The sequence below is a fragment of the Lepisosteus oculatus genome, chromosome 10 (assembly GCF_040954835.1).
Source record: "Lepisosteus oculatus isolate fLepOcu1 chromosome 10, fLepOcu1.hap2, whole genome shotgun sequence".
NCBI classification, from domain to species: Eukaryota; Metazoa; Chordata; class Actinopteri; order Semionotiformes; family Lepisosteidae; genus Lepisosteus; species Lepisosteus oculatus.
Genome location: NC_090705.1, coordinates 28,459,936 through 28,481,266, shown reverse-complemented (window position 1 = coordinate 28,481,266; position 21,331 = coordinate 28,459,936). Strand labels below are relative to the sequence as shown.

The following is a 21,331-nucleotide window of genomic DNA, read 5'->3' as shown; positions in this document are numbered from 1 at the left end:
CGATGGTGACTTTCACCAGGGCAGTTTCTGGCTGTGAAGTTGACGGAAGCTAGATTGGAGGGGTTCAAAAAGGTTGTTTGTCATGAGGTGGTTATGTAACTGAAGTGTGACAGCACATCTCAGGTCTAGAAATGAACTCAGGGCCTCAGGGCCTCAGGGCTGCAAGGCAGCAATGCTTATTTCGAATCTTTCAAGTATTATTTTTTACCCTTAGTGAGATTTTTAAGTTGGTTTTTTTTATTGAAGTTGGACATTTTGAAGTTGATTATTAAAATGTTACCTAAAACAAACTTGACTGTGTGATACATTTTTTAAACAAATTTTCAGCTACATTTGCCTACTTGTGACTTTGTTTTTAAATTCACTCTTTCTTCAAATCCTTAAGTAGGCTAATCTAATTTTAGAATTTTCCTGGACATAATTAAATATTTTTAGATTTAAATACACATTTTAAAACCATTAACAAGCTCAAAATTTAAATGAGAAACAAAAATAATTGTGACCCAATAAGTTCCCTGTTTAGAAGAGTAATTGATTTATGTCCTCAGTGATTTAAACTTGTTTTGGGCTCTGTTGCTTGTTCTAAAATGACCCTTTTTTCGGTAGAAAGACTACAAGAAACTGAATTAATCATTTGATTCTGGGGTGTTTCTGCTTCTCTGTATGGTCTTGAAAAAGAAGTACTTTCTGTAAAGATTTCATCTGCATTTGTGACAGCATAGCATTCTGTAAATACACAATTACGAGAAAGTTCTTTTTAGTGTTGATCAGTTCAAAGGCAGATAATAATAGAATACCCACACAGTCATCACTGTTTGGCAATGAAATTCCTTCTGTGTAGATTGCTTCTGTTGTCCTTTGTGTGTTCCATCTGCCAGACCATCTGTCTCTCAGCCTCCTGTTTTCTGTGTTCTCTGCTCTTAGGTCCACACGTTTCGAGGTCCACACTGGTGTGAATACTGTGCCAACTTCATGTGGGGATTAATAGCTCAGGGAGTCAGATGTTCAGGTAATGGTCTTACACTCATATTTACAAAGCCAACAGCCTGCTTTTGTAAAGACAAACGAAAAACAAATCACTTTGAAAAATAGGTTCAGAAAAATGAGTAGTTTTGGTTTAATTTTATATAGGTATTTAGTAGTTATCTCTGTTCTATTTTAAAATACATGGAGTGCACAATCAACACCTTGCAAAAATATTCAGACCCTTCCTATAGTGACCCATTTACATTATACTTTATATTTTATTCAAAACTTGAATACTCTGAATTAAGATTTCTAAGAAATATTTTTTAAGTTACAGTAAATGTCAGTGGACACTAATGAGAAAAAAACTGAAAGTGAACATCAACTGATGTTGATTGCATAAATATTCATACCATTGACCTCAATATTTGCTTGAAGCATCTTTGGCATCATATACATCCACTAGTCTTTTTGGGTCTCAACCAAATTTGCACATTGGTTTAGTGCAGTGTTTGGCCATTTTACTTGGTAGATTTGCTTTTCAGTGTTTGTTTTCATACAAATGCAGTGTTTTCAAATTGCTTGGGATTGCTTATGGACAGACATTTTCAAGTACTGTATTTCCACAGAATCTTAGTAAAATTCAAGTCAGGATTTTGGCTTGGCCACTCAAGGGCATTCACTTCCTTCTTCCTAAGCAACTCCAGTGTAGTTTTGTCCTTAAGCTTTGACTCGTTGACCTGCAGAAAGATTAATTTTGTCCTGGGTTTAGGTCTGAAACAGGTTTTCTTCTAAGGCTTTCCAGTACTTCGCTCCATCTATGTTCCCATTAGTCTTGACTATCTTCCAGTCCCTGCTGATGAACAGTAACATAATGCTGCATCCACCATGCTTGACATTAGAGATGGTGGTGATGCCAGTTCCAAATTAGTTTGGTCTTTTAACACATGTTTACAGTATCACTTAAGTGCTTTATTGCAAACTTTATGTGCAATTTGAGAGGGTTTTTTTCCAGTTCCATACAAGCACCCTTATTGGAGTGACAAGGATATCGTTGACCCACAGACTTTCTTACCCATGTTTTATGCTCTTCTTCTGATCTATGCATTTGTACAATTTTTTCTTCTTGACCTTTATAAAAAACACAGGCCATACCCTACCTGGGAGGTTGGTTGCAGTTCTGTCTGAATATAATTGTTGACTCTTCTGCCACTCACTACACAATTATTCTCTTCTCTTCTTTAAAAACTCTATAGTTATCCTGCAGTTATTGGTGTGTCTCTCTCATGTCCCTTAGCCAGCATTCCAAACACACTCTGCAGCTGCCCTTTCCTTGATTTCACCTCTGACCAACATACACACTGCACTGTCAGAGAGCCAGGTGTAGACAAGCAACTGCTGCTCCTCCTCTGGTACAGAGACTGAGTTCCCATGCTCTCTTACCCTTCAGCCACAGTTTTCTCAATCTGGTGGGCAGCCCATACAGCCCTATTGCCACCACATTAACACACCATGCTTTCTTTATAATAGACAGTAATCACACTACATCCCAGTGTGCCATGTACTCGCCCAGGCCAAAACCTTTCTCTTTTCTGACATTGGAGCCGTGCTAGACCCTACTCTCCACCAGAGAGCCAGCAGCCAAAATGATACCCTCTGCCATGTGCAGAGCCAGGGAATACTCCAGCTATCATGATATACTCATGGACAGAACCTCTCCATTTTCTTGACATTGCTGCCCTTCTGGGAAAGACTGCAGCATCAACCTGCTGTGTCCCACACACCAACATACTCCCAAGGGTTTTCACAGCCCACAGCATTAGGTGTCTACCCATGCCACATTGCAGATGAATTGCAGCTACTAACCTCTGCTGGATGCACATCTGCAGATACAAGTCTCTATCTCAGATCCCTAAGAGACAGTGTGGAGTCCTTCAAGACATGTAATTATTATCTCTGTGGCATTCACAGATCAGAAGCATTCCAGGCACTGTGACCACACACAACCTGTTTCTTACACATGCCTGCACCTCTATAGCATCAAGGCCCGCTTGACCAGCAGCTGCTCCCAATGCATGTGCGAGGTGAACACGCAACCCACACACTGCATACTTACACTGCACTTGCAGCAAGATGGGAGAGTCCTCTATCGACACGCTTTGCTAAGGAGTAAAGATTTTCCTTCTCTCTCTAACATTAAATCTAGATCTAGCATTAAGAAGAGAACCACAGGCCCTGTTAGAGAAGTAAGATAGGCCATTCAAGTAGTACCACCCATGACTCCTGTTTAAAGGAACATCTGCCTGTCACCATCTTCATGTTTGGATATTTGCTTGAAATTCACTACCTGACATAGTGTTTTTATTATTATTAGCCACTCAACTAATTATACAGTATGACTCATTAAGGTACTTTTGTACCTAAATTAATTTAAATTGGCAACAAAAGGTTTGAATATGCAGTTTTGAATTCCATTTTTCTTTCATAATAATAAGATACAATATTTATTTCATACTTTATAAGCTACAATAAACAAGCTATAGTTCCTTTTTTGTTTTTGCTTTCAATGTTTTGAGTAGGATGATTAGGAGTAGGATGAGTAGGAATATTAATTGCAACTTAAAAGTGTCATGACTGTGAACTTTAAAGCAACAAATTGTGAAAATTGTGCAAGGGTCTAAATACATTTGCGAGACACTGTAGTCATAATTTGACTATGGTTAGGCTTTCTTGCTTAAGTGCTCTAGAGTATTTCCTTATTTCACCTATATTAATAGACCTGTAATAATTGTCAGAAGGTTACAACGGTGTGGTTAATTACAGCATGGCTAATAACACCCAAGGAAGCTTAACTCACAAAAAAGAAAAACTCAAATGCTGCTTGAGGGCATGAAACTAGTCTGCCTCATTTTCATACAAATGAAACATCCACGAATGTTTCTTTTTACAAGACAGAACCCGAAGTGTAAGTATTCAACATTCTTCTATGACACTGTGTCAAAACCAGTTCTACTGCTTCTTAGCTCAGAGGTTACAGCTAAATTTAGCTGTGATGGCCATAAGTTGAAACTGTACTCGTTTGTGATGCAGTGGAACACACCCATGTGCATTCCACTGCATCACATGACTTTTGAATGTTCTTTTAAAAGTTTGTTTTATTATTTAATGTTTGGTTGACAAAAACATATTGGAGCAGTCTTGCCTGTTTCCTGCTTAAGAAGTAAATAATGTCGTCCATTATTGTCATTTGACATGTATAATCTTATATGTGTGTGCTTTTAGATTAGCAAATGTCACAGCTTTTATTTTTTACAAGCTCACAGAATTAATTTAAAAATCAATACTTAACTTCAATGTAGAAATAGAATATAATATATTAATATTATTAATAATATAATATATAATATAAAATACAACGTGACAATACATCTTAAGTCTGTATTAAAATCAATATAAAGAAGGTAAATAAATGCAAAACATTTCTTAAGTTAGAATTCTTTATTAAATCTGCTTTGAAGTCTGTTTTAACCTGATGTAATACTTCGGTTCATTGTAGCATAAATTGTAAACAGGTACTATACTGTAACATTATAATTTCAAATTAAAACAGACATTGAATGGGTTATTTTAAGGATTTATTTTATGAACAAAGTCCAGCTCTTAATGTCTCTTCGGTCTGGTAATATAGGCTTTCTGCCAGTACTAGGTTCCATACAACTCATTGCCCAAATCCATTAGAGTCTGCACCTGGTGACAGTTTTCTCTTCAATATTCTAATATATAATTTAACTCTTGGTTTTGAGTCAGCTTACTGTGATTTTCTTTTTTCTCTTTCTTTTTAACATTTGTAACAGCCTATTACAAAATTACACCCCACAGGCATTTTATAAACAAAACAATAGAGCTTCAATTTATTTTTATAGAATAAAACTTTCGAGGATTCATTGTTTTCCAACGGCTCATCCATTTTGGCTCCATGTGTCTCCGAGCCCTGGTACGTGGTCTCTGAGACCTTTATCTGCTCCCCTCACACATTTGACAAGAAGGAGCACACATTTAAGATAATTGGAGCTTACTGAATGTCCCATTTGTGTTTGTGTGTGCAATTACACAGTGCTGTCATAAAAGCACTTCTCAATTATTATTATTATTATTATTATTATTATTATTATTACACTATATATAACTATTATATAACACTAGTGAAGACTTTCTATGGTGCTGCGGTCAAAGTTCATGAGTAGCTTCTTCCCCATACCTAATTTATTTAAGCACCACAGAAAGTGCAGGCACTGTTCTGCCTTTTTCAGACTGGCTGCAGTGTAGTGAGATAAATCAGATCAGTGGAGATCAGCAGACTGGGGAATCTGAAGCAGTTGACAGTTTCCACTACTGTGCCCTCGATGCTGATTGGAGTGTACTGCCCTCTCTCCCTTAAAAAATAAATGTTTCCCAAAGTCCATAATGAGTTATTTTGTCTTGTTGACATTCAGGGCCAAATTATTGTCAAAGCACCATCTTGTAAGATGCTCCACCTCACTCCTAAATGTGGACTCATCGTTGTTGCTGATGAGCCCAATATTTGTAGTGTCATCTGCTGACCTGTACACGTTTTCAGGACATTTGGGAAGATACCATCTGGGCCGGCTGCTTTACAGGTTTTCAAATTCTGCACTTAACTATAGACCCAAACATGTTCATTCTTTTTATTGCTTCCCTAATTCATGTAATAGATCAAAAAGATGTTTCTACATAAAAATTATGTGACGTTTCTTTTTTATGAGTAGTCTCTTCAAAATGAGTGTTTCCCAATCATTGTGTTTAAATCATTTTAGTTTTAGCTGTAATTTGTTTTTGCTGTCTATATGCATTTCTAGATTAAATGCCTTATGAAAAGTGTTTGTACAGAATTGGATTTGGACCATGTTTTCTTTTAATATCTTTTGTAGCTTTGGTATCATCTGTGTACTTTGTTGTTACTAACTATACCATGCAGATACAAATCTCCAAGGTACTCCACTAATTACTCTAATTATGATATTCATTTATGATCATTTATCCTGCCAGCAATGAGAGTTATACATCTTTAATGTATAACTTTTTAAAAAGCATTCTGAAAATCTAAATATACCATGTATAGTAGACTTGTGTTTTATGCAGTAGGCAGGTGCCTGACATAGTGCGTACTCCCCAAATCGTGTATAATCAGACAGTACTCCCATCCCATTTACTTAAGTAATCAGTTGGCCTGAATGTAAGAAAAGAAAATGGGATTAATAGCATGAACCTTCCTCCCTTATTTATTTATGTAAATGGAATCTCTGCCTAGGATTCTGCATTTGCATAGATAAAAAAATCTATTTTGAATAGCAGAGTAGAATATCTTGTAATTATCTCCCTGAGAGTACATTGTTCTGTGATAAACAAATGTATATTTTTCAAAAACTCCTATTTACAGTATTACATACATTTCATAACTAAGGTCTTTTATTTTCCTTTAAACAACATGTATTGGAATCTGCAGACTAAGATTAGTAACTCAGTATTAACATTTTAGTAACTAATGTAAATATAACATTAATACTGTCACTACCTTGCATGGTTCTCCCTTTACTTTTTTAAAGCTAACTTAAGTTAATTACTCACTAAAAAAGGTAAGAAAAGTAATAGTTTTATCTGGAAAACCTCTACATTTAAATTAAAAGTATAGTACCTGAGGTAATTCTGATTGGCATTTTATAAGTTTGTAGCATATTTGTTATAGTCAGAGCTATGTCTGAGGCACCTAACATGTAAAAATGGCAACACTGAGCTGGAATTTGAAAAAAGACTCCCTAATGTACAGTTAATGGAGAGGAAATTCTGCAAGTAGGGAGAGTGATTTCAGAAATTCCTGTTTACTGTCATACTAAGTGGATTGACTATCACATCTAACCCAGCAAACAGTACAATGCAAAAGAAATTAAATGATACAGATCTTAGCCTCTATATGACAGCTACCTACAGCTAGTCACAAAATTCAGTTAAGCTCCCAGTATATTAATGAAATAGTTCATTATTTACTTCTTTGCCTGACCTCAGTCTTTGTCACTTCTGTGGTGGTGGACTATAGGAAGTTTAGTGTCCCCCCACCACAACTCCTAGACTAAGCCCTCACCTATCCTTTTTCATTTCTGCATTCAGCTTTAGCACTCAGCCATTTCCCAGGGTCTGAAACAATGAATTATTGTTTCTTTTAGAAATGGATTTCATTGAGGTAAATCTTCAAACTAAAAAGAACATCTGGCATAACAAAAACTAAGAAACATTTAAAAAAATATGTTGACATGTTAATTTTTTTCTCTTTTAGACCTAACACAAGCTCCTAAACATTGCGTTCAAATTTCACATTGATAAGGAGAAACAAAAACATTGGCATTCAGTCCTGAAACTGAGACAGGTATTTTTTTTAAAAGAAAATGAAAACCTTCCTGTAATCAGGCTTTCTTCTGAGAAGAATCCAGTTTCAACTGCTCAACAGGGATTTTGATGGGTGTTATAGAAACGTCTGAATGTCAATGAATAATCACTCTGTATTGGTGGAATGCCTCTGTTACAAGTCCCGGGCAGAGGTGTAAGTAACACATAGTGTTACTGTTTAATTTCGGAAAATCAAGAGACAGGATAAAGTTAGCTGCACTTTCTGGTCTTCCTGAAATGAAATGTTTTGTAATATTTTTTTACAGTCTTTGAAAATTAAATACTACATTGAACAACATTTCTAAACACTTCATAATTAAAATAAATATATATATCTGTGAACACAGATCACTATTATCTAATTTATCTAATTATCTAAATCCCCATGATTTACTTTTGTAGTAAAGAAAAAGAAACGCCACATTGCCTTAATTCACTTCAATGGTAAAACAACTATTGAGTGTAAGACTGACTATGCAGTTCTAATAGAAATATATTAAGTTTTTTTTTTCTTTTTAACCATGGGTGCTTGCCCCTTAAACAACAGATTCGTTAAACTTAATTTCTTTTGTGTGCTTCAGACATCAATACATCAAAATCTTGGTGAATCCCAATTTTAGAAATAAGTATACATAGTATACATAGTATTCACTGAAGATAACAATTACCATATCAAGACATTGATTCTAGAACATTATTATATTTATCATATTACTGTATTGAAATCTTCATGAATAATGCCTGTGTATTAAATAAATTAGGATTTGTTTCATTGTTTGTATAATCTTTAAAAAGTAATATTATGATTCTAAATGTCTTGAATATAACCAAACAAGTGAATATTCAGGGTCACTTATATGTAATGGTGTCATTTTTTAATGCTCATGTATTCTAAAATGTACTTATATTATTTATTTAAACATAAATCAGAATTGCATTAGTATCAGCACTACTTAGAAAAAAATCAAGAGTGAGAGATTTGCAAAACCCAGACTATCCTGACTGCTCATAGATGTTTCAATCACTGCAAGTCCTAGTTCTCCTTGTGAAGAATTCATTTGAAATCAAGTTTCTTTGTATCACTGTATGTCTCACTCACCACAATCAATTACTGCCTAGTTAGTAATGTTTAACAGAAATTAAATGTTTTTGGCCAGCAGCCATATCACCCTACAACTCACAACTGGCAACCCTCTGAAGCTAAGCAGGTGAGAGCCTGGTCAGTACCTGGATGGGAGATCTCCAGGGAAAGGTTGCTGCTGGAAAAGGTGTTAGTGGAGCCAGCAGGGGGCACTCACCCTGTGGTCTGTGTGGGTCCTTATGCCCCAGAATAGTGACGGGGACACTGTACTGTAAAAAGGCGCCTTCCTTTGGATGAGACGTAAAACTGAGATCCTGACCCTCTATGGTCATTAAAACTCCCCAGGCATTTCTTGAAAAGTGTAGGGGTGTCACCCCTGGTCAAATTGGCCCTTATTAATCATGGCCTCCTAATATTCCCCATCTATGAATTGGCTTAATTACTCTGATCTCCTCCCCACTGAAAGCTGATATGTGGTGAGCGTTCTGGCGCACTATGGCTGTCATTGCATCATCCAGGTGGGGCTGCACATTGGTCGTGGTGGAAGTGAGTCCCCATTACCCGTAAAGCGCTGTCGAGTGGAGTGTCCAGAAAAGCGCTATATAAGTGTAAGCAATTACTAATAATAATCATTACAATGTTTGTTTTCTCATCTTATTCTCTAACCATTGGTTAGTATCCGTTGGTTGGTGAGTGTTACAGTGGTAACAGGCAGAAATAGGCAGACCAGGTTTCTCTGCCCGAAATACCTTAACTAGCTCCTCTTGATCCATAAGTGCAGTGACTCTACTCCAAGGTTTTCCTGGATAGCAGAGCTTCTTAACCTGTCATAGAGCGTAAGCCCAGCACCACTATAGAAAAAACCTTCATTTCTGCCACTAACATCTGCAATCTACTCTTTACGTCATTATTAAAATCTCAGGACCATAGGTAAGAATAGGGACATAGACTGATGGACACACTGAGAGCTTCATAATAAAACTCAGCTCCCCTTCAACACTGTGGTTCGGTAGAAGGCCCACATTATTGCAGCTGCTGAACCAGTGCACTGGTCAATCTCATGATGCTCTCTATCCTCACTCGTGAAATCTCCCCTGAGGTACCTAAATTCCTTGACTTTAGGCAGCTGTTCCTCTCTCATCTGGATAGAGCAATCCACTCTTTTCCTGGAGAGAACTAAGACCTCAGACTCGTTGACCCCCTTCCCAACCATATCACACTCTGCTGTGAAATTTCTACAGTGTATGCTGGACATCACAGTCAGAAGTGATAAAGAGGACAGCATCATTTGCAAACAGCAGAGATAAAATCCTTATGTCACCAAACTGGATACACTCCAAGTCTTGTCTGTGCACCTCACAGACAGGAGATAAGACAAGTTCCCTTGGTCTGACACCCACCTTAAACAGGCTTCCATGCAACATCGAGCGCATTGACCACAACCAGCTAACATTGTCCTGTGCCTTAAGCATTACCAGCTCATTGACCCATCCATCTGACCCAACACACCACCAAATGGTGACCAGTTGACAACTCAGCCCCTCTTCTTATCCAAGTTTCCAGGCCTTTGGTCTGATGATACAACCACAAAGTCAATCATCGACCTTCGACCCAAGGTTCACTGGTACCAAGTACACGTATGAGCAACAATGTGTTTGAACATTGTGTTCTAAATGGACAATCCATTACTAACACAGAAGTCCAATAACAACTAAATGCTTGGGTTTAGATCAGGGAGACTGTTCCTCTCAATCACACCCCTCCAGATCTGTCTGCCATTCACCATGTAAGCATTGATATCTCCCATGAGGACTACAGAGTCAATAGGTGACACCCTATCTAACACTTTACACTGTACACTATACACTGTACACTTTCTCTAAGAAGACTGAATACTCTGAACATTTGTTTGGTGCATAAGTACAAATAACAGTAAGAGTTCTGCTTGCTGCAATTTATAGTTGCATTTAGGTAACCCTCTCATGCACTGGGACAAACTTCAACTGTATAGACCCAGCCTGGGATTCATTGGCATCCCCACACTTGTCCGGGGCCTCTCATATGAGGGACATCCAGAGGAGGAGAGAGACCTCCCACAATCGCAAAGGTGTGTGTAGAAATAAAACCAACTATACCTTTTAGTACCTTTCAGCCTTCTGCAACGGCTCTGGCTCTTTCCTGAGCAGTGAAATCTTTCCATGTTCCAAGAACCAGATTCCATTGCCAAGGTCTAGTCTGACCTGACCTTTCCCACCCATGCTCGCATGTTTCCCCCATCTTTCACTTTGTGGGTGGTGAGCCCACATAACAATTCCATTGCCATTTTGGGATAAGCCCAGCTGAGTTTGTGTGGCCACAGGGGTGTGCCCCAGTTTCCCTTACCAGGCAGGTTTCTCTTATTTTTTAAAGGAATCATGGGAATCTACTGGAGCTTGGATTGTTGTTCATCTTGCCCCTCAATTTAGACTAATTTGCCCAGGGTGACCCTACCGGGAGTGCAAAGTTCCTGACAGCTTAAAGGCTACCTGGGGCATTTAAGCCCCTTTCCCACAACAAGGACACAATCCCATGAGGAGTACTTTTTTTGTATTTTAAATATTAATCAGCAGGAAGGAAATGGGTTCCTTTAAAATTACTAACATTGCAGTTCTATTATAATCTATTATAAAGGCAATGCCTTTGTGATAATGCATGTACAGTCTGTATATGTACGGTATATATTAATTATTAAGACATAAAAGATTAGCAAAATGAACTATAACTCTACTCTTAATAAGAATGAAATATGAGTTACCATTAATTTTTAAATTGTGTATTTCAGATTGTGGGCTGAATGTGCACAAACAGTGTTCCAAATATGTTCCAAATGACTGTCAGCCAGACCTGAAGAGAATAAAGAAAGTGTACAGCTGTGATCTGACTACACTGGTGAAGGCACACAACACACAGAGACCTATGGTGGTGGACATGTGCATTCAAGAAATAGAAAAAAGAGGTTAGAATCATTTCTATACAATCCCAACATGCAACATGCAGTTGTAACATGTGGAAAAAATTCTGCAGTGTAGAATAAATTTAGAGTTTCCTGTAACTTGTTCCTAAAAGATGAAAAGGAACAGGTAAAGCTGATGATTGACTTCAAAGTCATTCTATTTCTTTAACACTTTCCTCAAACAGGATTCCTGACTACTCCATTCCCCATCTTTACTCTTTAGTAATACTGGTTGCATTTTCATAAATGTTCACATGTAGAGTCAAAACACTAGCTGACTTGCAGGTTATGTTAATGTTAAAATGTTAAAAAACATTATGATCATCTGACAATACTAAAGGTGGCTTTCACAGTTACCGTATGTTACAAGGTAAATGTAACTTAGGTTGTGCATTTCTGGAAAGAAATACACAGGAGCACATATTAAGTTTGTGAAGTTATTATCAATATAAACTTGAATATGTAGTAATAAGTTTATTCCATACCGTAAAAAAAGAAAGAAAACACATACTTTCGGCCTTGGAGCCTGAAGAAGGCTGTATGTATAGAAATATGTATTATATTAGGACTTGCCATAGCTTAAACAAATTTCATGTTTTTGTTGTGTCTGAGAAAAGAAAGAAAACATTACCACAAGGCTGCATTCATGCAAAGATTAGAATAAAAATAAATGCTTTTTTCTTAAATGAAAATGGCAGTCTGTAAGTAAGGGATAAATATTCTTTTAAAGTAACTGACCATTTGAAAGAAGGAGACACTCATGCAGGACTTTTGCATATCAAAATAGAATCTAGTCCTAATTTTGAAGTCATACACAAAACAGAGCCATAAAGAGTAAAAATTAAAATCTAAGAATTTCTTAGTCTATCATTCTTTTGTTTACAGGTTTGAAATCTGAGGGGCTTTACAGAGTTTCTGGGTTCACTGAACACATTGAAGATGTTAAAATAGCCTTCGATAGAGGTGGGTGATTCATATTCTAACCACAAACTTTGGCCTACAAGTATAACCTAGGGACTGCATTTTTAAACATATCTTGTTAGACACCTGTGTTTTCAGGTGCAAATAATGCTAAAGAAGACAATTCTGGTAATATGATGATGAATCCTCTTCAACTTCTCGAAAGAGCAAAATCACCACACATTTTATCCAATAATTAATGTATTCCTCTGTGTAGAGTAGCCTGTTTTTTTGTTTCATAACAACCATGTCCACTGCATAAACTAAGTAAAACTATTCTCTTAACAACTGTTTAGATAAAATGAAAGGCTGCAGTAATTGAAATTAATTGAGCTTGTGTGCATATCAGCACTATAGAGTAAGACATTTTATGTAAATCTGACCATGTGAATCATTCTGAGAAACTTGTAAAGATATGAATTATCATGACAGTGCTTTGATTCAAGTCCTAAGGAAGTACAGGTGAGAAAACAGGTAAACAGATTTATGCTTTAGGATTCTTTATACTTTTCCCTATTTATTTCTTTGGCTAGTAAGGGAGATTAGGGTGGAGCGGTGGCTCTGTGGTTAAGGATCTGCGCCTGTGACCGGAAGGTTGCTGGTTCAAATCCCCCAGCCAGCAGAGGAATCCTACTCCATTGGGCCCCTGAGCAAGGCCCTTAACCCTAACTGCTCCAGGGGTGCCGTACAATGGCAGACCCTGCACTCTGACCTCAAGCTTCTCTCCCTGTCTCTGTGCCTGTGTCTCCATAGAGAAAAGCTGGGGTATGTGAAAAGATGCATTCCTAATGCAAGAAATTGTGTAGGGCTAATAAAGAAACATTATCATTATCATTGTAGTTAATAAAAATACTTAAATAACATGATATTTTCATAGTGATGTTTTCCAATTTGTCTGTTACCAGCATTATCAGGTAACATACTAGGTATTTGATATTTGATAAATATTTATCCACACTTTACAGTATATAAACACAGCCACAAGGAATACGGCAATGTCTACAATCTAATAATTTTTTAAAATATCAGAGTACCTATTTTATACACATAAAAATGTATTTGTCAAAGCGGTTTTGCCTGACATTTTAAGGGAGAAGTAGAATATATCAGCTTACTGCATAGGTTAAACATTGGGTAACTGAGAGAATTGTAGCCCCTGGGAGGTGAATACGAATGTATCCTGTGTTGTGAAATGTATGTCTTTTGTGTGTGATTTGTCAGATTTCACTGCTTGAGTGATAAAGTGGATTGAATGCCTCTGTGCATTTGATTCAGATTTCCAAGACTGTGCCCTTGGTGTTTATGGACCTGAATGTTTATTCCTTAAAAGTGAAGTCTTTATTTACAAAATAAGACATGCAGTGTTTTAAAAAATAATAAAAATAAAAATAAATTGGACAGCAGGGTGGCACAGTGGTTATCATTGCTATCTCAGGTTTAATCCCAGACCTGGGATTCTATCTGCATGTTCACGTGGGTTTCTTCTGGGTGATACATACTGGTAGATAAACTGGCTTCTGGAAAGATTGGCCCTAGGTGTCAGTGTGTGCGTGTCCGTGTTTATGTATATGTGTGTACCCTATGATGGAGTGGTATCCTGTTCTGGGTGTACCCTATCTTGCACCCGTTACCTGTCGGGATAGGCTCTGGCACCCCCCGCATTCCTGAATTGGAAAAAGCAATGTACTGTATGGATGAGAATTAATTTTTAAAATTCAACTGTTCAATTGAATATAGTAAGAGTCATTAACTATATAACAAGTGAATATTGGAAACATTCCTTAAATTTTAAAACTTTTATAAAATGATCGTATGTAGTAGAGTATACAGTTTGTTTCCTTTCATATGCATGCTGTTGATAAGTTATTGTACTTTTTAGCAATCACCCTTCTTTCCAGTCCAGAAAGATTGGAAACTGACTTTGTTAAGTGACAGTATGCGGGAGTGATGTAGTCACTAGAACATTGAATTCTACCCAGTCTTTGAAATGACATTTGCTGTGAGACAGTATTAATTTTCTTTACATACTGTATTTGTTGCTTCTGTTAGTCACTATTTCATACATTCAATTCAGAAACATAAAAATAAGATGTTTGTATAAGTAATTTAAGGTCAGAATTCCCACTGCCAAGTACAGAGTAGAAGGCAGAAAACAAACAAAACAAATAGCATTAACCAATTTCTGCTTTACTGTAGTTCTGAATATCACTAAAAGGATGCCCACTGGATGTACTCCCATATTTCCATTTTAAGCCTTTTATGATGTCTATTGTTAATTTAAAGCTGTGAATGTTCCCATGATAGTAACGTTGGATCTTCTTGGTACTACAGGGGTCACACTGCTTTTCATTAGATCAGGTTATTAATTGTATGCAAGGGATTCAGTAATGTAGACAATCACATTGTACAAACAAATGCAGCATTAATTTTATATTCTATTGTCTTTCAGATGGTGATAAGGCTGACATCTGTGCTAACACGTACTCAGACATCAACATAATTACAGGAGCACTTAAGCTGTATTTCCGAGACCTACCAATACCAGTGATTACTTATGATGTTTATTCCAAATTTATTGAGGCAGCAAGTAAGTACAACAGATGAAACAGTGCATTTCACAGTGTGTTCTCATTACTGAAAACATGATCAGCTGAAAGCTTCCAAATACAGTTACTGTATAAAGTCACTATGTTTGTCTTGAAAAAGTTCCTTGAATGTTAATTATTAATTTTAATCTGAGTCAATGTTGCCTCTTCTGTAGTATTCCATCATTCCATAACTGTAATATGGTCTGGTTCAATAAGTTTTTTATTAACTTATTGAATTAATTATTATCTATGTTGGATCAGTTTAAGACTTTGGCTAGGTTTAAGCTGCTGATAATTTAAAAAGACTAGATGCAGTAGACTGCTGACCTGTAGCCCTTGAGGATTTGTATGAAGCAAGTTATAGCTTGTCGCTTAAACAACTGTGGCACGAATGCAACAGCACATCTGAAGAAGCCACCTTAGCTGTTCTGTTAAGCGCTAGAATAACTAACTTATTTCATGTTTTTAGAAATAATTCATTCAGAAGCAAGATTAGAAGCTATTCATGATGCCCTTCTGATGCTGCCCCCTGCACATTATGAGACACTTCGTTATTTAATGACTCATCTGAAAAGGTAAGGCAGTTATACAATAAACATATTTTTATCCACATTTTTCAAAGTGTGTTTTTTGACATTATGTTAAATATGTAATATGTGCTCCACATATTACTATTATTATGTGGTAACTGATCCACATATTTATAGACATTAAAAAATCTTCACTGGAGCTGCATAACGGAATTAAGGGGTTAGCTGAATGATTTTCGGCTGTTATTTTAATTGAATCTCTTGTAGATTAAGAGAGGTTGGTTAGAATAATTATTTACATACCACTTCTGACATGAATAATATACAGAAACATTTATATAATATATAACACTGTATAATATATATATACAGTATATTACTATACATAATACATATGAGATGCTGTTCTGATAAAAAGAAAGTGGAGACATTCGCATGTGCAAAGCCTGAGTTTTGGTTGGTGAGAGTGCTTCCAAGGAGAGACTGGTTGAGAGCCGGAATACAGACATGTCAAAATGTCAGACGTTATTATTGTTGTTCTACTAATATAGTAGAAGCTGCAGGAGGAAATCTGGGACCTCAGGGGTTCTTGTACCCAGAGAAGAAACGTAGGGTTCTAGTCAAGTCTGTCAAGTACTGAGATGTACTGGCACCTTGAAAAGAAAGGGAATATTTTGAGCACCATCACTACAACACCCATTAACTTTAGTTACTTTGCACTGAAAAATATACCTTGCTCAAACAAGGCAACCAAAGCTTTTCCCACTTTTGTTATAAAATATATATTGTAGTATTGACGGACTTTTAAAAAATAGTTAAAATATAATAAAATAGTAAAATAAAAATAGTATAAAAAATAATTTAAAAAATATTGAGTGCGTGCTTCCAATAAACCGTATAATATACAATAGACAGTCTAATGGCTCATTTCTACAGAACAGGAAGGCAGCTTCTTTTCATGAAACAGGATTCAGTAAAACCTTAAGATAACACCAAGCGATATCTAGGTCAGCCTTGGACATTTCATAACGCATCATACTTTTTAAAATTTAAAATGCTTTTTGAACATATTCTGCATCCTGCAGCTTCAATACACTATATACTGTACTACATATTGAGTATACAATTTTATAGATTTTTAAATAAACATTGTATTTGTCTATTTGGAATTTTAACAGACTGATTTTCTTTACTTTCTTTGCAGGGTAACATTATATGAAAAGGATAATTTCATGAATGCCGAAAACCTTGGAATAGTGTTTGGACCAACGTTAATTCGGCCTCCAGATCAGAACACTCTTACCACCTTGAATGACATGAGATACCAGAAGTTAATTGTTCAGCTTTTAATTGAAAATGAAGATGTGCTATTTTAAAAAAAAGGAAATGTGCCACATCCACTAGATTCTCTGCTGAAATGGAGTAAATGATGTGCTGCAAATCATTCTGAATGTTTGTTCTGCAGTTGTGCAGATGAATACCAGTATTGCTTCTCTGTCTTATAGACATACCTCTGTGAAGTTGAGGTTGAGAAGTGGCCTTCTGTATTTTATATTTTAATGGCACAGAATAAGTAGCCTGGATTTTGCTGTTCTTATGTTTTGCATGTTATCCATATGTACAGTGCCTTGCGAAAGTATTCGGCCCCCTTGAACTTTTCAACCTTTTGCCACATTTCAGGCTTCAAACATAAAGATATAAATTTTTTATTTTATGTGAAGAATCACCAACAAGTGGGACACAATTGTGAAGTGGAACGAAATCTATTGGATTTTTGAAACTTTTTTAACTAATAAAAAAATGAAAAGTGGGGCGTGCAAAATTATTCGGCCCCTTTACTTTCAGTGCAGCAAACTCACTCCAGAAGTTCAGCGAGGATCTCTGAATGATCCAATGTTGTCCTAAATGACTGATGGTGATAAATAGAATCCACCTGTGTGTAATCAAGTCTCTGTATAAATGCACCTGCTCTGTGATAGTCTCAAGGTTCTGTTGAAAGCGCAGAGAGCATCATGAAGACCAAGGAACACACCAGGCAGGTCCGTAATACTGTTGTGGAGAAGTTTAAACCCGGATTTGGATACAAAAAGATTTCCCCAGCTTCAAACATCCCAAGGAGCACTGTGCAAGCGATCATCTTGAAATGGAAGGAGTATCAGACCACTGCAAATCTACCAAGACCTGGCCGTCCCTCTAAACTTTCAGCTCAGACAAGGAGAAGACTGATCAGAGATGCAGCCAAGAGGCCCATGATCACTCTGGATGAACTGCAGAGAACTACAGCTGAGGTGGGAGAGTCTGTCCATAGGACAACAATCAGTCTTACACTGCACAAATCTGGCCTTTATGGAAGAGTGGCAAGAAGAAAGCCATTTCTCAAAGATATCCATAAAAAGTCTCGTCTAAAGTTTGCCACAAGCCACCTGGGAGACACCCCAAACATGTGGAAGAAGGTGCTCTGGTCAGATGAAACCAAAATCGAACTTTTTGGCCACAATGCAAAACGATATGTTTGGCGTAAAAGCAACACAGCTCATCACCCTCAACACACCATCCCCACTGTCAAACATGGTGGTGGCAGCATCATGGTTTGGGCCTGCTTTTCTTCAGCAGGGACAGGGAAGATGGTTAAAATTGAGGGGAAGATGGATGCAGCCAAATACAGGACCATTCTGGATGAAAACCTGTTGGAGTCTGCAAAAGACCTGAAACTGGGACGGAGATTTATCTTCCAACAAGACAATGATCCCAAACATACAGCAAAATCTACAAAGGAATGGTTCACAAATAAACGTATCCAGGTGTTTGAATGGCCAAGTCAAAGTCCAGACCTGAATCCAATCGAGAATCTGTGGAAAGAGCTGAAAACTGCTGTTCACAAACGCTCTCCATCCAACCTCACTGAGCTCGAGCTGTTTTGCAAGTAGAATGGGCAAGAATTTCAGTCTCTCGATGTGCAAAACTGATAGAGACATACCCCAAGCGACTTGCAGCTGTAATCGCAGCAAAAGGTGGCTCTACAAAGTATTAACGCAAGGGGGCCGAATAATTTTGCACGCCCCACTTTTCATTTTTTTATTAGTTAAAAAAGTTTCAAAAATCCAATAGATTTCGTTCCACTTCACAATTGTGTCCCACTTGTTGGTGATTCTTCACATAAAATAAAAAATTTATATCTTTATGTTTGAAGCCTGAAATGTGGCAAAAGGTTGAAAAGTTCAAGGGGGCCGAATACTTTCGCAAGGCACTGTATGTGCAGTAGGACAAGGAAATAGATAAATTGCACTAAATCAAATTATTTGTGAGAGATTTATAATCTTTGTTAAATATGGTTTGTGTACTTGGCAGTAAATATTTTAATTTAATTTAAAAAAATATATTTTATAGTTTTTACAGGATGTAATTACATTTCAGAACATGTAAGAGGCTATACAGTGTGGTGAAAAAATAAGTACATCCCCTTAGGACTTTATGGATAATAGATAAAACTAACCTCATTTTACATACAATATAATGCAACAAAATTGTACTTTTAAAAATTATTATTTTAAAAATCAGACAGCTACCACAGCTTTGTGTGAAAAAGTAAGTACACCCCTTGATTCAGTTACCTGTGGCACCACTTTTAGCAGCAATGACTTGAATTAAATGTTAAGAGTTGATCACTCACTCACATTGAATTCTAGCCCACTTCCTTACATAACTGCTTCAATCTCTTTATATGCACAACTTTCTTTAGGTTCTACCACAACATATTTATAGGATTTAGATCTGAACTTTGACTTGGCTATTCCATAACTTGAATTTCCTCTTATTGAAATATTTTAATGTAAATTTACTTTTGCATGTTGGATCATTGTTCTATTGCGTGATCCACTTTCTGTTCAAGTTTAGTTGTTGGGCACATGGTCTAACATTTTTCACTAGAATACTCTGGTAAAGTGTGGAATTCAAACTACACCCATAAGGCATCCAGATCCTGAGACAGGAAAGCAGGCCCAATCCAACAGGTGTTACATGCTTGGTTGTTATGAGGTTCTTCTGGTCAAAAGCAGTGTTTAGTTTTTGCCAAACATGATGTTTGATTTATGGCCAAACAACTCCACTTTTGAATCAGTCCAGTGCAAAATGTTGCAGAAATCTTGTTTTTCATTTATGTGCTGTTTTGCCAGCTTTAGCCATGCCGCAATGTTCTTCTTGGAGAGCTTGGAGAGCAGAGGTTTCTCCCTGGCTATCCTTCCATGAAAGCCATTCTTATTCAATGTTTTCCTGATGGTGGATTCTGACACTATTGCAAGAGAGACATGTAGATACCTGAATGTAACCTTGGGGTTCTTTGAGATTTCTTGGTGCATTATATGATCAGATCTTGGAGAGAATTTGGTAGGATTGTCACTCCTGAGTAAATTGGCAATGGTGTTGAATTTTGACCATTTGTAGAATATTGTTCTTATCATGGAATGATGAACTTTGTATTGTTGGAAATGGCTATATAACCCTTCCCAGATTGATAAGCAACAACTAAATATGAAGTCTATAAGACTGTCACAGATTTCTTTTGATCTGGGCATGATGTGTTACCACAAACCTGAGAGCTTAAAATCAAACTAACAAAGTTTCTGATTTTATATACATGTAGAAATCGCTTCCTAAAGATGAACTAATCATTTGCACCATGTTTTGTTAGACCTCATTCTACATTCCCTATTAATTGAGATTGTAGAACTAATGCATGACTTTTTCACACAAAGATATTGAATACTTTCTGATTTTTTTTAAATATTGAAAAACTATAAAATATTTTATTAAAGGGGGTGTAATTACTTTTTAACCACAGTGTAAATTAGTTGTGGATTATTTAAATTAATTGTAAATTAGTTCTAAGTACAACAGTAAGTCCATAGGATGTTTTTAGTTTATTCTTTCTTTTCAGAAGTTACCTTCTTTATTATCTCTTATTTAAAATTGAATTTTTTTCTTCTGAATTTATAAACCTGTTTATTCGAAATACAGTTGATAACTAAAACCGATATCGGAGACTATGTATGAAAGAATGATTTTCAGAATTGTTTATTTTACGTTATCCATGAAATAATGCATTTAATTGCTCACATGTAGTAAACTAAGAGGATTGGTGCACAGGGTTACATCTGTATATTCAGATATGAAGACTTTCAAGCACTTTCTTCCATTGGTAATTTTAATGAACTGAAGTGAAAGAGAAAATATTTTAATTTGTGATTTGCATAATTCTAATACAGTATTTTCACTGTTCTGCGATATACCTATTTAATCATTTGACAGTACAATTTAATATGTGTCATTGATAAACAGTTTCCATACTAGCCTCAAGGTAAAGCAGTAGAACATTCTAGATACCTGCTGGAAGTTTGTCCTTTAGAATGGCAGCAGTTTTTTTTAGATGTTTCTTATTTTATAAGATGTTAGCATATCTGGTATAACTCCACAATTATAAACAAATGCAGTAAGTCCAAGTGTGAACCATTTGTCTACTTGCATTTTTCTGACATATTCTTGTAAACGTTTTAAAAAGCTGGCTTCACAAAAATAAATATACAGTATGAACGTACAATTCCAGTATTATTTTGCTACGGGTATAATACAGATAATCTAAACTGTCCAAATGTTAAAATTAAGTTTTGGATGGACAACTGCTGGAATATTTCTCACATACATAATTATAATTATGTTAAGAATTAATTATAAATCACTCAATAAAAGGAGAGAGTCCACA

At 36.3% G+C, this 21,331-nt stretch overlaps 1 protein-coding gene across 2 annotated transcripts in view; it reads left to right on the top strand.

Moving 5' to 3' along the window:
- chn2 (chimerin 2) overlaps positions 1-17,191 on the top strand; it is a 127,368-nt gene extending 110,177 nt beyond the window's left edge. For both annotated transcript variants that reach the window (XM_006635808.3, XM_015357548.2), the window contains 6 exons: positions 925-1,009; positions 11,328-11,501; positions 12,384-12,461; positions 14,908-15,045; positions 15,516-15,621; positions 16,781-17,191. In XM_006635808.3, the coding sequence (XP_006635871.2) occupies positions 925-1,009; positions 11,328-11,501; positions 12,384-12,461; positions 14,908-15,045; positions 15,516-15,621; positions 16,781-16,952 (753 nt within the window). In that variant the 3' untranslated portion in view covers positions 16,953-17,191. The remainder of the gene's footprint in view (positions 1-924; positions 1,010-11,327; positions 11,502-12,383; positions 12,462-14,907; positions 15,046-15,515; positions 15,622-16,780) is intronic.
- The last annotated feature ends 4,140 nt before the right edge of the window (positions 17,192-21,331 follow it).